The following is a 16,488-nucleotide window of genomic DNA, read 5'->3' on the forward strand; positions in this document are numbered from 1 at the left end:
ACCTTTTGCTTTTAATTCTTTGGTTCATCTTTGTACTGGCTGGTAATCCTTTTCAGTAGTTCAGGCTTATTTTATCCATAAACAAAAACAGGCCTCCTTTTTGATGGATTTCTAGAACATTTCCCCCTGCATTTACTCGTTTTAAAAATAGTTATTATTTAAGCCCAAATGGATGAACTCTGTATTGCCTCTGTTTTGTTTTTAAATTCCAAATAGAGTCCCTTCCAACTCTATGATTCTATATTAAGATTCCTTCATTGCAAGGGGTTGGACTAGATGACCCTTGGGACCCCTTCACTCTATGGTTCTATGATTCTGTGATTCTAAATAGTTCTGCATTCTTTCTGTTAAATATAAAAGTACAAAATGGCACCATAGTTTCAGAATTTTGGACACAGTGTTCACAGTTTTATCATCTTCTCCCAGTACCTGTGTCATGTTTCTGTAGTAGAACCCATCCTTTGGATGTACCTTCCCCCCGCATCCTCAAAGCAGGCACCAGATGAAAGGAGAGACAGGCCTCATCTCGTTGTTCCCCTCTGCTGTGGACGCCTGTCTTCTGCCGTCTGTTTAATATAGGGAAAATTCTGAGAAGGCAGTTTGCAAGATTTCCGGAGACTGAAAAGCAAAACCTTTAGTACAAACATGATTATATTGTTAACCAACTTGCCCTACTTTGTTGACTGATAAATTGTGGCCCTTCAATATTGCTTTTCTTAATTTTTATTTAGAGGATGCCAGAATGGTTTGCTTTGTGTTTGGACTGTTCCTCAAGATGAGCTGGTCTTACTGCAATCCAGTCTGCGTTGTTCAGAAGGATGGTGGGATGAGGAAGCCAATGGCAAGGTAAAGAGAACCCTAGGTAGCAAGAGGAATCTAGATCCTTCCCTTCCTTGTTAGGAGGAGTGTGGTCCTGAAAGCAACAATAGCTGATTTAGGAAGGCATCTGTCTTGGGGTGACAGAGGCAAAATAGACCTAGATTGTGCTGATGATTGGGAGTGAACAAACAATTCACTCTTATTTGTCTGTACTATTTAAAAATACTTGCTGTTGTGTTTCCAAATATTTTTGGGTGGGTAGGGATGGAGCTGCAGAAGGTAAGTGCAGAGTAGTAAAATGTTTGATGTATTTTTTAATACAAAATATGCCCTAATGATGATATTTTATTTCTAGGATGCATACAGGAAAGTAGCTGAAACGAAGTGCATCTATCAGCTGAAAGGGCATATCACGCCTGTTCGGACAGTGGCCTTCAGTTCTGATGGACTAACCTTGGTATCAGGTGGACTTGGTGGGCTTGTGAACATTTGGTCTTTACGGGTAAGCAAACACTATTTAAGGAAATGTAAAGCTTGTTTTCATTCATTGTAATCATGTTGTTGCCCTTTTAGGCTTCCTGCATAGGCACACAAGTTTGCACTTACCCTAAAGATTAGGAAATATTTAAAAATTATTTTACTGATGACCTGAATGTAGCCACGAGAGAACAATTTAGCTGAGCTTAAGTAATCAGCTTTTGTGGGTTTATCCTGTCTTTCCTTTAGGATGGATCTGTTTTACAGAGTGTTGTGATAGGTTCTGGAGCCATTCAGACAACCGTATGGATCCCTGAGGTCGGAGTAGCTGCTTGTTCTAGTAGATCAAAGGTATTTTTCATCTTGTTTGAATGGAATTCTGAATGCCCATCTTCTCTCCTCTGTGGGCTTGGGCTAGCCCAAGTTTTTAATCCATGCCTTGACTGTGTGTGCTCAGTCCTGTGGGTGACCAAGTGTGCCATCCTAGTGACAGCTGTGAACTTGAATCAAGCAATGAACTAAACTTGTTTCTCAGCCAGTATCTCATAAAAGTTTGTACAGGAATTACTGGCAGTGTACAGTAATGGACAACTGACTTCAGACTTGCTACATGGAATAGTTAGTCTAAATTTGCACGTAATGAAGAATCTGGCTATAGTGCTGATGCTCCTTCTCCTCCTCCAAAACACCTGCAGAGACTTGCTTTTGTCTTGCCTGACAAATAATGAGATTTGTAATTTCTGACCACTGGTGGAGCAAATACAATTGGAAATAGTAACATAGTAATTAATGTTTTCTTCTAGTAGAAGAAGGCTGTTTTCCATATTGTTAACATAGTCTATATTAACAGATTATCAACACATTTGAGCATCATTATATTGCAATATATAATAATCTCCTTAATGGCAAGCGCTAGCGGTGGAATTTGTGTTACTGAAATGCAACAAGAAGTCTTGTGGTACCTCAAAAACTTATCAAGTTGCATTTCTACGCTCATTTACTTGGGAATAAGCCCTATTGAACTCCATGGGATTCACTTCTGAATGGAGATGTATAGGATTGTGCTGCAAGGCTGCAATCCTAAATATACTTACTAGGGAGTGCAAGCTCCATTGAACACAGTAGGCCTTACTTCTGAGAAAACATGCTGAGGACTCTGCTGTTTCAAACTAAGAGTTCATGCATCTGGCAAAATGGACTGTTGCCAATGAAACCTCTGCTACAGAATAAATGTTTTGTCTGTAAGGTAGATACCGCAAGACTCTTTGTTGTTTACCCTCAATGTATTTAAAATAACAGATACATTAAAGAAGGGAGAAAAGAGAGGGGAATGCTTGCAATTAGCAACATAAAATCAGTGATGAAATACAAATAATTATAGTAAACAAAACCAGATTTATATCAAGCTTCTATCTGTTTGTAAAAGCTAAGCAAGCTGTTTTTCTCCTTTCTTTCCTGAATTGGACATATTTGAACTTTGTTCAGGATGTGTTGGTGGTGAATTGCACATCAGAATGGATCTCTTCCAACCATATCCTTGCAACCTGTAGGACTGCTTTGAAACAACAGGGGATTCTTGGGTTAAACATGGCTCCTTGCATGAGGGCTTTCCTAGAGCGTCTGCCCATAATGCTTCAGGAACAGTATGCTTATGAAAAGGTAAGAGGAGGACTTGAATAAGGTGACATGTTAGTAATTCAAGAAAGCTGCAAAGTGCTGTTTAACTGTGCATAGTGCTTAACAAAACATTTTTAACACAAGATGTGAGCAGAAATGCTTATCTTACCTTGCATGAAATAATATGTCCCACACACTTCTGGTTCTCCAGTATTTGTTTAACAAATGAAAAGAGAGCCTTGAAATTAATATTCTCTGGCATTGTTGGGATATGGGCAAAATATTTGACCAATTTTATGTTGCTTTTTGGCAGAATAACTTCCTTTGTATAACGCTTGATTTCATAGGAGTTTCATTAAGCTGATGGAAGTTAGATTGTGTGTACTGATGTAGGTTGATTGTATCAATCCGTAAGATGTCATCTTATGACCATTTGAATCCTTTTCCTAAGAAGATGTTTGGAAAGATTTGAGGGAACATGGAGAGTGAGGGAACTTCATTATTGGTGTGATATTAGTTGTGGCGTGTGTGTGTGTCCCCAAGAAGGCCTGATAATTCATTGAACTGAGCCTGTATTCATTGTTGGACTCAGAAATGAGAAATGAGAACACAAAGATTTACTTAAAACTGGTTAAATGACCCCAGCAACCTTCACACAGTCAACTTTCAAATGAATATGTTGGTTGCATACAATGTAGTCCTAAATTAAAGTCACAGAGCAATATAGCTGGCAAAGTGTTCTCTGGCAAAACATTGTTGTGCTAGAGAAGGCATAAGCAGGTTGCTGGTGACTTTGTTGCACAATTTGTATCATCTGTTGTGCTGTGAGTTTTTGCTAGTGGACAGTAGCTCCTAAAAGTCAGGAGGTGGTGGTGGCAGCAGCAGCAGGAGAAAACCTAGGAAGTGAGTGCCAGTTGCGATTAGATTGACTAACCCACTCCATGACTTTGTAAATGTTGGCTTTCCTCTTTTATAGCCCCATGTAGTTTGTGGAGACCAGCTTGTTCATAGTCCATATATGCAATGCTTAGCTTCGCTGGCCGTGGGGCTTCATCTGGATCAGCTCCTGTGCAGCCCACCAGTCCCACCTCATCACCAGACCTGCCTCCCCGATCCTCTGACCTGGAACCCAACGGAGTGGGCCTGGTTGGAGTGCTTCTCGACGACAATTAAAGCTGCCGAGGCTCTGGCCAAAGGAGCCACTTTCCCAGAGTCTTTTACGGTCCCAGATCTGGAGCCTGTACCAGAGGATGAACTAGTCCTTCTTATGGTAAGATATGCAGGTTGGTGGTGTGACAAAACTTACAAATATCAGTGGAGCACTTGCCAGGGTTGGGCAGAGAGAGTTAGTACTGTTTCACTGGCACCAAAACAGCAGCACACCTGACTCCCCACTTACCCTTAGAATAAATTTTCACCCAAAACAACCCCAGCTTTGTGCCTAATATTATCATAATCATAATAATAAATATTAGAATAAATTTTCACCCAAAACAACCCCAGATTTGTGCCTAATATTATCATAATCATAATAATAAATATTTTAATTATCCAAGTGCCTGACATATTGATATGCTTTTAAGAGCCCTTTATGACAGGTCAGTATTACTATTTCTCTGTTGACGATAAGGATGCTTGAGGAATTTGATTATTGGGAATTTGTATATGAACTGTCAGGATCTGAAGGAAGGATGGGATCCTGCTGCTAATATTATTTATTCACTCACTCACTCACTCACTCACTCACTCATTCTTCCTTTTCAGACACTCCTGTCTCTCCATTCCAGAAAACAAGTTATGTAGCAGTGCTTCTCAAACAATTGAAGTGGAATCCACCTGTAAACTTGCATAAACATTTGGAATCCACTTGTAAGCTAATCCCACATTTACAAACCCAAAATTGGCTGGTTGATTGGCTTGCACCAAAGCCAAGTCTAGCAGCTCTTTCAATGGCTACCTCAGCTAGCCCACCCATGCTCAGTGTAAAATTGTGTGTGTGAGAGAGAGAGAGAGAGAGGGGGGGCTGGCTCAGCGAGTAGCATCCTTGACTGGAAGTTCAAAAGTATTTGTGCATGCCCTGATGCTTCCAGTTCTTGCGGAGAAAGAAGCTCATCACTGTGCAGCCCACCCAGGAATACGTTGGGGCCTACCACAGTTTGAGAAGCACCATTTGGTAGGCTTTTGAAACAAAAAGAAATTACTCCTCTGACAGAGGGAGAAGAACTGCCCTGGAAGGATGGAGAACAGCTTACGCATTTAGCCTCAATATAATTAATTTCATGTTTTGTAGGATAACTGCAAATGGATCAATGGGATGGATGAGCAGATTATGTCCTGGGCAACATCACGGCCTGAGGTTAGTATAGTGAAATGGTGTGTTTAAAGCAGCCCAATGCGGTGATCCCTTTCTCTGATAGGCATCCATTTGACAGTTTATGTCCTGTACTTTTTGAGGTGGGAACATGTGACCAGGTCATCTGAATGCAGCCTCCCTCTCTTGGCATCTCCTTTAGTTCAGTCCCTGCCTTCGCCCAAAGCAAGTGTTACTCCTCTCCTCTCTTCATTTGTGCTCAGGTTGCTTTCCGCCTTTTCCCCCTTTAGCTTCCATGTCCACCTCCCTCCCCCTGTTGTATTTCTGTCTCTCTCAAAAATAAATAGTTTGTTCTTTTTCTCCTCCCCAGCATAAAGGAAATGGCTCTGACTGGCAGCCAGTCCAGTAAGCTTGTATGCCAAAAAAACACAGTACATCAATGCAGTGGCGTAGCGTGGGTTGTCAGCACCCGGGGCAAGGCAAGTAATTTGCGCCCCCTAACCCGTGGATTTTAGCAGGGGGCAGAGAGCTGCGAGTGCGCGCCCCCCCCAGATGTTGCGCCCAGTGCAGCCGGCCCCCCCTGCACCCCCCATGCTACGCCACTGCATCAATGTCATTAATCAAAAGGCTTCCAAACAGCCTTCGGGTGCCGGAGCAGCTTTCCCTGAGTGTCCGCTCCATGTCAAATCAAGCAGCTCCAGTTCAGTGTTTCTTATCAGAAGCAGATAAGCCTGCCCCTACCAAACCCTACCATTGTTGGGAGCGGGTTGCCATTTTGATCGATCCTAACATATGGCAAGGAACAATCCCACCAAGCAAAATAGACTCTTGCTGGAGCATGTTTTCCTGCCAGACTATGAAAAGATGACACCTCCATTGTCTTTGTCAGAAAACAAAAACAAACTTTGAACCGTCCATATTGAATGATAGGGAAGCTTCTGAAAACCCTTTCTCAGATCTGCCCTTGGCAGTCCTAAGTTGGCTTGCCCTGGGTCTTGATCAGTATAAATTCACATCACCATGTTTTATTGATACTGCTGTTTTTACTAAGGACTCTTTTGCTAATGTGGAAATCTTATTATGCTCTAAGCTTGGCCACAGACTTAACTGAAGGAAGAACCATGACAAGGAAACCATTCAAATCACCTAGTCACATCCACATGTCAACCAAGAAAGGTCATTCACAATAAGTAACCAGTAATCCATTCTGAAAATCTCTCTTACGTTGATCCTCAGGACTGGCACCTTGGTGGAAAATGTGACGTGTACCTGTGGGGAGCTGGCAGGCATGGGCAGCTAGCTGAGGCTGGACGAAATGTCATGGTGCCTGTGTCAGCACCATCATTCTCACAAGCTCAACAGGTAAACCAGAAGCCTTTCCTTACCACTTTTTGGGGGAGAGTGGGAGGAGGCGTTATGTCTGCCTGTGCAGCAGTTGCCTCGCTTTCCATAAATGGCTGGAGTGGCTGTTGGAGCATATTTGACACAACAGCAGGAAAGTTCTGCAAAGCAAAATAACCTCAAAGCATACAAGCCACCTTTTTCATAAACAAGGAAGCTCTAGAGACTAGGCTGTGCTGATGCCTAAGTCTGTAAGAGCCAGTAAAAAGTTACTTGGGTGCACATTTCAGGTTTCTGAGAGTAGGCTTTAGTGCTGCCCTGCTCCCTCACAGCAGGGGGGTTGCAGCGGGGGGTTGGACTAGATGTGCTCTGAGGTCCTTTCCAAATATGATTTTAACCATGCTTATGGTCATTGTGTGAATTAGGAACAGATCAGCTTACTGTCTTTGTGCTTGTGCCTGTTTAGTGGTGGATGGGATCTTTTTGTTTTTGTTTTTGTTTTAATTATGTATTTTCCATTTTCCTTAATTGCATTAGGTCATTTGTGGCCAGAACTGTACGTTTGTGATTCAAGCTAATGGAACAGTCTTGGCTTGTGGAGAAGGAAGTTATGGTCGGCTGGGACAAGGGAACTCAGATGATCTTCACGTCCTCACTGTTATTTCGGCATTGCAAGGTGAGTAGGAAAAAATATAGCCACTGAATGTGGGACATAACCCATTATTCACTAATTTGATGAGACTGAGATGGTTTCACTTTTCGTTGGGACACCAGCATTTCATTTTGGGGGCTTAATAGGCAGCAATATGTCCTGGCATGATTTGTAGGTTTATTTTAACAAAAATCATTGAGCACTTTTTGTCAGTTTCACAAATTTGACAAATCAGTTTTGTTTTGCTTGTTGTTGGGATACCTTACAAAGCCTAATTGCTGGTATTTCTAAAATCTCTTCCCAAAGCAACAGATCAAGTAAAACTATGTATAATGCTGAAATAATAATCATTTTCTTAGGTCCTCAAAGCACTTTTCATGCACTTTTTCAACATTAGGTGGTAGTCCCCTAATGTTATACAATAGGGAAAATGGGCTGGGGGGGGGACGCGAATAGGCTCACAGGCCTAGCTGGGGCTGATAGAAGTTGCGGTCATTTGGCTGATAGGAGTTGCGGTGCAAAACATCAGAAGGGCACCAGGTTGCTGAATGCTGCTGTGCCTTATTTGGTCATTTGGCTCAACAAGCTGCGAATGCTTTGGGATAATTCTGACACTTTTTTCCTTCTTGTACTGTAGGTTTTGTTGTGACCCAGCTGGTGACATCTTGCGGATCTGATGGGCATTCCATGGCTTTGACAGAGAGTGGTGAAGTCTTCAGCTGGGGGGATGGAGATTATGGCAAGCTGGGCCACGGAAACAGTGACCGGCAGCGCCGACCCAGACAAATAGAGGCTTTGCAAGGAGAAGAAGTGGTGCAGGTTTGAGGCAACAGTTATTTCTCCCTAGTTTTAAAGTAGATTAGATGTCGCATCGACTCAATTGCTCTTTTAGGCATTAATGGAGTCTTTAATCTGAATTCAGGACCATTGGGTAATGAGTCAAGTTTTCCTTTTACCTGGTTGGGATAAAACTAGGTGTGTTATCCCTGCCACAGGCTGCCAACCGAAAGCTGCACTCCACTTCTCAATCTTCTCTCAGCAATTCTTTCCTTCTGTGTCCCCTTACTGTTTTCATGTTGGTGGCAGCCAATAAGTGGGCTGGGACAGAGAAATGCACCATGTGATTATGTCAGAACATGGCAATCGTGCCTAAACATCAAGCATACATCAAGCCTGCTACATTGTAGTAAGGCAGAATATCTGCATGTAGAACCTGAGCCCACACTTGCTGAGAGTGGAAACCACTTTGTTCCAATATGTTCATAAGCCACCTTATGCAGGTCCCATGCCAATGATCTACTGCCTCTCACCCCCCAAAAAACTATAACAGATGGGCCAAAAGTTAAAATGCAGTCCTGGAATTGAGAAATGTATCCATAAGATACATTCTCCAAAGGTTTGAGTCAGTAAGTAGAGAAGACGTTTTCTAAATCTGAGAAAAGGCTTTACAGCTAAAGACATGAGTGCCTTGGGTGAAGGCTACAAATCCATCACCTTCCTTTTCTTGAAGCCCTGAGGCCATGTGTTCTGTTGGAAATAACATATTTGTATACTGTTGCAGACTCTGTTTCTAAATATTTCTGGATATATTCATAAATAAAAAGGACATTCACCATAAGATCTTCTGATTCACTCTCCCCTCCCTTGTCCCCTAGATGTCCTGTGGCTTCAAGCATTCAGCTGTGGTGACTGCAGATGGCAAACTGTTTACCTTTGGAAATGGGGATTACGGCCGACTTGGATTAGGAAACACATCCAACAAGAAGCTTCCTGAAAGAGTGACAGCACTAGAAGGCTATCAGATAGGAGAGGTCAGGCTTGATTTGCATTCATGTGTATAACTGCACTCTCAGATTGCGTCACAGTCCCACAGGCGCTTCTACTTTACAGGCTGGAATTTGAAGGAGGAAATTCCTGCCCAACCATGTTCTCATATTTTAATGTTAGGTAGTTCAAAGCATGTGTACAGGCAGCAACAACCCACTACTAGCCCCCCCCCAAAAAAAAACCTCTACACGTGTAGTAGCTCACATTTCTACCTCCACCTTTGTGTACAAGGTGCTTTGAAATCAGAATATGGCCACCAGCACTCCCTGAAGGAATGTTGGTGTGTCTTGGTTGAGATACTTAGCTGCTCTGAGGATTCCAATATCTGTAGGGTCAGCAGCTTCAGCATTTGCCTAGCCTTTTTAAAATGCTGCTGTTTACAGAGTGACTAGGTTGCAGAGCAACTGCCCTGGAGCTTTTGAGGCAGCCCTCTCTACCATCCTGGGGGTAGGCCTTATGCGCCTGATGTCTTGTGGCATAGTTAGGCCATTGATGTCGAACGGAGGCCCTCCCACGTCCTCACTTTGGTGCCTGCTGCAGCTCATTCTCCCCAGTGGCCCTGGCTGTGGCGTCATTGCTACTCCTGCTGAAAGCAGGCTGGGGAAGAACCTGCTGCAGTGATATTCCTAAAACCTCTTCCCAAAGCAGCTGTTAGTCGAGACTTCTTGTTTTTGTTTTTCAGTAGAAACCTAATTACAAGTTTAACTCTTCAATACTAGGTTGCCTGTGGGCTAAACCACACCATAGTAGTGTCCACAGATGGCTCAATGGTTTGGGCTTTCGGTGATGGTGACTACGGGAAGCTGGGCTTGGGAAACTCAACTGCAAAATCCTCACCACAGGTTAGCATCCTCTGTGTAATTTCTCCCATAATATCTCTAAAAGCATGTTCTGAATATACACCAGTACTTTTCTTTCTGTATGTCTTTTTGTTATAGCAATAGAACTTGTTGATTGGCATTTACCTGCCTTGGATCTCAAAGTGGGACGTTCAAATGAGTAACCCTGGCTAATATCTGAGCTTCTGTATGTTGACCCAGAAGTCAATCCGCTGAATGTAACAGGGCTTGCTTCCAAAGAAAACTCATTTAGTTGACAGTTAATTTAACAAACACAAGTACACAGTTAAAATGCATTTGGGGTAAAAAGGTAAGGTAAAGGTACTCCTGCCCGTACCGGCCAGTCGTGTCCGACTCTAGGGTTGTGCGCCCATCTCACTTAAGAGGCCGGGGGCCAGCGCTGTCCGCAGACACTTCTGGGTCACATGGCCAGCGTGACAAGCTGCATCTGGCGAGCCAGCGCAGCACACAGAAAGACTCTAGAGTTGTGCGCCCATCTCACTTAAGAGGCCGGGGGCCAGCGCTGTCCGCAGACACTTCTGGGTCACATGGCCAGCGTGACAAGCTGCATCTGGCGAGCCAGCGCAGCACACAGAAACGCCGTTTACCTTCCCGCTAGTAAGCGGTCCCTATTTATCTACTTGCACCCGGGGGTGCTTTCGAACTGCTAGGTTGGCAGGTGCTGGGACCGAGTAACGGGAGCGCACCCCGCTGCGGGGATTCAAACCGCCGACCTGACGATCGGCAAGTCCTAGGCACTGAGGTTTTACCCACAGCGCCACCCGCGTCCCACGGGTAGTGATAAATTAATCTGCACAGTGTTGGTTAACAGTAGTTTATATCTGCAACATCCATTAATTCTTACCCCAGAACCATAAAATCAAGTTCAGTATCTGAGACCTCGGTCTGCCATTGCAGAGTCCTGCAAATCATGTGTATGCATCCCAGATTAAACATGCAAACAAAAACAAATACTGAAGCTATATTGTTATTAAATTTATTACCCACCCTTCTCTGGCAGGTTCCAGGGTGAGTTGCAACAATTTAGAATTCAGTATTTAAAACAATTAAAATATACTAGTCACAGGAACAGGGTGAATGGATCCTGAAAACACATATCAAAGGTATCAAAGGTCCACATAAAAGCATCCATTGGAAGTTATACAGTGAAGATGCTAGATGCACCTCTGAGGGAGCGGTACTCACAAGCTAGAGCAGGGGGAGCCCTGTTCATTTCAGGGGAGTGCAGCCTTGTCCAGAACAGGGTCTCCAGACCTTGGTGCACATAATACCTCTGTCTTTTAGCATTCAGCTTTTGTTTTAGTAGTTTTGAGATTAGGATAATGCAACATAATCGCTTTTGCATGCAAAGCAGTTCTGTTTCCATTGGGCAGAAGGATATACTTGTATGATGCTGGAATTTTAAAATGAATTGAGATTGAATTGCAGTGTGCCCTGAAAGGTGTTATATAAATATTGTAATAAATCAAATTTCTGTTTGAGAAGTACTGTCTGTTTGTCTGGTTTCTGTTTTGTTTTTTCACTGTGGATCTGTTATTAAAGTATGGCAGTAATTTACCTTTTAATCTTTTTTCATAGAAAGTAGATATTCTTTGTGGAATTGGAATAAAAAAGGTTGCCTGTGGGACCCAGTTTTCAGTTGCATTGACGAAAGACGGGCATGTCTATACATTTGGCCAAGGTAAGCTTAGTTGGCACTTACTCAATACTGCAAACTTTCCATGCACTTCAGAGCACCCATCCTCCCATAGCCCATCACTGATTGATTGATTGATTGATTGATTGATTGATTGTACTGCCCTTCATCCAAGGATCACAGGGCTTACAAGTCACAGGGTGGTCTGCCTGGAAAGAGATGTTATGCCATTGTAAGAAAGTGATTGTCAAAACTTCTTAAATGGATTTTAGCCTCAAAATTAAACAATGTGTTGTGTGTTAAACTGGCTCGCTTAATGATAAAGCATTCAGAAAATTCTTCTGGACATCATCTGAGCACAAATTGGGGTGGGATTTGCAGTCGCTTTGGAGACACTTACCGCACGTGCATATTGGATCACAAAAGGCATTTGTTCTGCCAGTGTCACACACTGCTTTTTCAAGATAGGAGCAAAGGACCTGCCCTGCAATCTAGCTCTCTCATGGGTGGCAGCAGCGTGCAGGTGATGGACAGGGTCAGAGTCACCCCACACTGTTTCTATCACCTATTCCCTCCATCAGTATATGCACAAACACACAAAGATTCATTCCTCCTCTCCCTACCCCCCCCCCCCGCATAAAAAGGCCATGTGCTCCTTTTTGCTGCCAGAGGGAAATGGCAATATGACCTACCCCCACCCCACATACAGAATCCCACATACACACTGGCACTCGGACATCAACAGGGAATGGGATATCCTCCTTCATTGTACCTGAGGGCAGCAGGCTGGCTGAGGGGGCTCAGAGAAGGTTAGCTGGGGGGAGCCAGGGCTGATTATGGGGGCTGCTGCCTCCTTGACGTCTATTGCTTGAGGCTGTGGTCTTACTCTGCCTAATGGCAGGGCCAGTCCTGATCAAACAGCATGGAGAAGACTAGGAGGCAAGGATGCATGTACCAGTTTGGAGTCCAAACCTCAGAGTTTGGTGGCTAAAGCATCTTTCTGAGGGACACTGCTGCTGGGGATTCTGTGATCAGCTTTATTTGCTTTCAAGCTTGCTTGTTGTTCCTCTCTCTTCTCTCTTTCTCTGGTGGTGGTCAGATGTGGAAGTTGCACTGAGACAGGAGAAACTTGGGGGAGGCAGGGCAAGGATAGTGGGGTTGAGGAGAGGCCGCAGACTGGGATTGAAAAACTCTCCAGGCTAGATCTGACCAGAGGCCCACAGTTCTCTCTGCTTTTGCCCTTTGAAGTCCCTCTTGTTTCCTGTGACACCTGACCAGATTTTGTACTGTTCCAGACCGGCTGATCGGCTTGCCAGAAGGGAGAGCCCGCAACCACAACCGTCCACAGCAAGTTCCAGCTTTGTCAGGAGTCTTCATTGAAGATGTCGCTGTTGGAGCAGAACACACTCTCGCTCTCTCTGCCTCTGGGGACGTCTACGCCTGGGGAAGCAACTCGGAAGGGCAGGTCAGTGGAAGGAGAAGAGTCTAATTTTGACCACCAAAAGTTTGCCTTTTCTGCCATTTGAATGAAAAGATCAAAATACAGGCAACTCCCTATTTGCACAGGGGTTGTGTTCTGGGTCATTGTGTGCATTGGTGGAGCACGCCTAAGCCTGCTCCAGTGCCGTTCCACCGCTGCCCCATTCCTCCCCCTTTTGAGGCCCCAAACGGCTCATGTACCAGCAGTCACACACCAATTGAATGCGCACAAAACAGTCTATGTTCAGTTAAACATTCTTTCATTTTAGATTACTGTCCCTACTTTATTCCCAAAACCTTTCTGCATGGTGAGATTAAGGAATGGTCCCAGGTATATGAGCCTTTGCTTCCTCCACCTTTCACCAAACACACAATCTAATGCCTGAACCAGGAGACCCATTTATTTGAATGTAGCATCTCCCTGTCCACCTGCTCCCAGTCCAGAACTCCAGTTGTGTATTTGACAGCTCTTCTGCATGCATTAGAGGGTTACATAAGTCCTCCTTCTCTCCAAATCTCTTCCTGGTTTCTAGCTTGGACTGGGCCATACCAACCACATCCGGGAGCCAACGCTGATTACCTTCTTGCAAGGGAAGAGCATCCGGCAGATTTCAGCAGGGCGATGCCACAGTGCCGCATGGACAGCTCCACCTGTTCCACCACGAGCTCCAGGTAAAGAAGGGTGCTGAGGCGGGGAGTGAACCTGACAGCCAAGGACTGTATTGGCCGTTTCCCTGCAGTGCCAATCCCAGGGGGGGGGGCAAAGCAATATTTACATGAGTCCTGATTCTTCTGTCCTTGAGACTTTTGATGCTGACAGAGGAGCAGGATGGGATAGCACCAATTAGTGGTAATTTACACAACCAATATGATTTATGAGCAATAATATTGTGTCATATTTTGACAAAAAAGTGCTTTCATGTACTTTGTTGTCCTTTTCCCTTTGAAGATCCACCAGTGCCATTTTGTTGGCATTACAGGTCTGTCAGAAATGGTTGTATATGCACAAGGGTTTTGAGGCTGCAGGATCACACTCTTCCCTTCTCTTAATTCCGATGGCAGGTGTCTCAGTGCCTTTGCAGCTTGGCTTGCCAGATGCCATCCCGCCTCAGTATGGGGCGCTGAAGGAAGTGAGCATCCACACCGTGAGGGCAAGACTGAGGCTGCTGTACCATTTCTCAGACCTCATGTACTCCTCATGGAGGTTGCTGAATCTCAGTCCCAATAACCAGGTAAAGTTCCGTAATTTATAACCTTGTCACAGGTGTATTCTTAAGCTTATAAAATCTCACTCCAATACAACCTTAGTTACACTGGTTCATAATCTCTTGTGTGTAGTAATCTTTTTAGCAGCTACTCATCCCACTCACACCTCCCTAAAAGAACGAGCTAATCCATTGGGCAGCTTGCAAGCTCTGCTTGTGTGATTGGGGGCTGTGGAGGTGCACAGTTGTGTTGTCTCGTGCACAGTTGTGTTGTCTCTTGCACAACCTCAGCTCACATCATGAAAGCTCATATAGGCAAGCCTTCTGTGGATTGTACCCTTTGGTGTCAAAGCCAAGTCTTCAAGTGTCAATATCTTTAAATATTTTTGCTTAAATATATAAATGGAAAGTGAGGCTTGGAAATAAATTACACCTACGCAACGTTTCTAAGGAGGTCACCATAATTACAATGGAAGGTGGGAGAGAGAGAAGTCAAGTGCAATTCAGCCCCTCCACCCTCAGGATTCTTGTCCAGAGAGGCTGGTCTGCCCAGTCCAAGAAGCACTTTGCCTCATACTCCATAGAGGAAAACTGGCTGCCGGCTGAGTTAAGGGGCTAAGCTGGGGGGGGGGGGAGCCCCTTCCTGCAACTTGCTGTTTGGTTTGCCAGTATTGTGAAGGGGGTGTTTGCTGTGTGTGGCTCCTACAGTGGTGTCTCTTTCAGGAGCAGCAGGGACTCCAGCCCAGTCCGCTGCTCTGAGGGAGGGAAGGAAGCAAGCACTGGGGCTGGAGAGCCTGTTGACCTCAAGCAGGCGGTCCTCCTTTTCTTACAGAACAGCACATCCCATTACAATGCTGGGACATGGGGGATTGTTCAAGGACAACTGAGGCCGTTACTTGCACCGAGAGTTTACACCCTCCCTATGGTCCGCTCCATTGGAAAAACCATGGTTCAGGGGAAAAACTATGGGCCACAGATAACCGTCAAAAGGATCTCAACAAGGTCAGGCTGCATTTTTCTTTCTTTCTGGTGTTGTAGGAGGGACCCAGTCAGCATGGAACACTATGCAAAACCATGGCTTAGTGCAACTGGGCAAACGTGTGGGTGCCCAGAGCAAAGATGGCAGCTACTGCTCTCCCCTCTGGTCCTGCTGCTACACAACCCCAAGCAAAGTCATGGTTTAGCTTAGCCTCATATCTGAATCAGTGCTTGTAGTTTGTTTTCCTCCAAGCAAGTTTGGTTGAAGTTAACAGATTTTTTCCCCCCACAGAGGTCGGAAATGTAAGCCTATTTTTGTTCAAATCGCAAGGCAAGTTGTGAAGCTGAATGCATCGGACCTTCGCCTGCCCTCTCGTGCCTGGAAAGTGAAATTAGTGGGGGAAGGTGCTGATGATGCAGGCGGTGTCTTCGATGACACAATTACTGAAATGTGCCAGGTATTTGATTTTCAATATAGCTTTAAATGGTTTCAGTTTCTTCCTCAAAATCTTATCTCCTGCGCATGTGTCCTTGGCCTGATGAAAATTCTGAATTAAATGCCACCCTGTTTTGGAATGGAAATGGGTTTGTTGGGTTGGAAGGTGATATTTTTTACTTACAGCAGGATTCTGAAGTGAGGGTATTTTGCAGGTTAACAAATCGGTAGTTTTATATAGCTTTATAGATCTAATGAAAAGTGTGGCAGTCTATGATAAGAGGACCTTCCATGGGACTGAAAGCAGCCAGGCTGAGATAATGTTGGCCAGTCAGGTAGCAGCAATGTGTCTCCCATGTTCTTGTATGCCACTCTGTGGCATCCCCACGAGGGGGCAGGTATGGCTTGCTTCTCGGTGGGATCTGCCCTCCTCATAACCAGGGACACCTGCACTTATTCAAATAAGGTGTTTCTGGAAACTCCATAATCTCTGCAACTGGCCATTTGCATATAGAGGCTCCCTGCCTTGTTTGTTTACCAGAAATTGGGTGACTGTTCAACAGGGCTATGCACAGATTCCCAGTTCTGCCCTGTTGCTCCCTGGAACAGGCTGATTAGCTCAGGGCCCCTTTGGGGGCCACCCCCCCAGATCTGTCCCTGAAAGGGGGCAGGCCAATGATTTTTAAAAGGATTTTAAACCCAATCTCAACGTAGTTAGAATGAGGTTTTAAAAAGGTCAGGTGGGGTGCACCAACACTGTGTGGGATCCAATACTCCTACAGAAGAATCAATATTGTTAAAGGCAGCAAAGAGAAACACAGAGAGATCTTACTTGGGGAGACCACATGGC

At 44.6% G+C, this 16,488-nt stretch overlaps 1 protein-coding gene across 19 annotated transcripts in view; it reads left to right on the top strand.

Annotated features, from left to right (window-relative positions):
* HERC1 (HECT and RLD domain containing E3 ubiquitin protein ligase family member 1) overlaps window positions 1-16,488 on the top strand; it is a 111,393-nt gene that overhangs the window by 89,027 nt on the left and 5,878 nt on the right. For 13 of the 19 annotated variants that reach the window (XM_081887524.1, XM_081887536.1, XM_081887528.1 and 10 more), the window contains 17 exons: window positions 732-846; window positions 1,175-1,321; window positions 1,546-1,647; window positions 2,782-2,955; window positions 3,890-4,183; window positions 5,204-5,269; window positions 6,461-6,586; window positions 7,103-7,241; window positions 7,855-8,036; window positions 8,873-9,028; window positions 9,764-9,886; window positions 11,483-11,585; window positions 12,836-13,005; window positions 13,553-13,691; window positions 14,082-14,251; window positions 15,036-15,226; window positions 15,495-15,660. In XM_081887524.1, the coding sequence (XP_081743650.1) occupies window positions 732-846; window positions 1,175-1,321; window positions 1,546-1,647; window positions 2,782-2,955; window positions 3,890-4,183; window positions 5,204-5,269; window positions 6,461-6,586; window positions 7,103-7,241; window positions 7,855-8,036; window positions 8,873-9,028; window positions 9,764-9,886; window positions 11,483-11,585; window positions 12,836-13,005; window positions 13,553-13,691; window positions 14,082-14,251; window positions 15,036-15,226; window positions 15,495-15,660 (2,563 nt within the window). The remainder of the gene's footprint in view (window positions 1-731; window positions 847-1,174; window positions 1,322-1,545; window positions 1,648-2,781; window positions 2,956-3,889; window positions 4,184-5,203; window positions 5,270-6,460; window positions 6,587-7,102; window positions 7,242-7,854; window positions 8,037-8,872; window positions 9,029-9,763; window positions 9,887-11,482; window positions 11,586-12,835; window positions 13,006-13,552; window positions 13,692-14,081; window positions 14,252-15,035; window positions 15,227-15,494; window positions 15,661-16,488) is intronic. The other 6 variants (XM_081887540.1, XM_081887526.1, XM_081887527.1 and 3 more) reach the window with 1 other exon arrangement.

This window comes from Podarcis melisellensis (genome assembly GCF_964234715.1).
Source record: "Podarcis melisellensis genome assembly, chromosome: 14".
NCBI lineage: Eukaryota > Metazoa > Chordata > Lepidosauria > Squamata > Lacertidae > Podarcis > Podarcis melisellensis.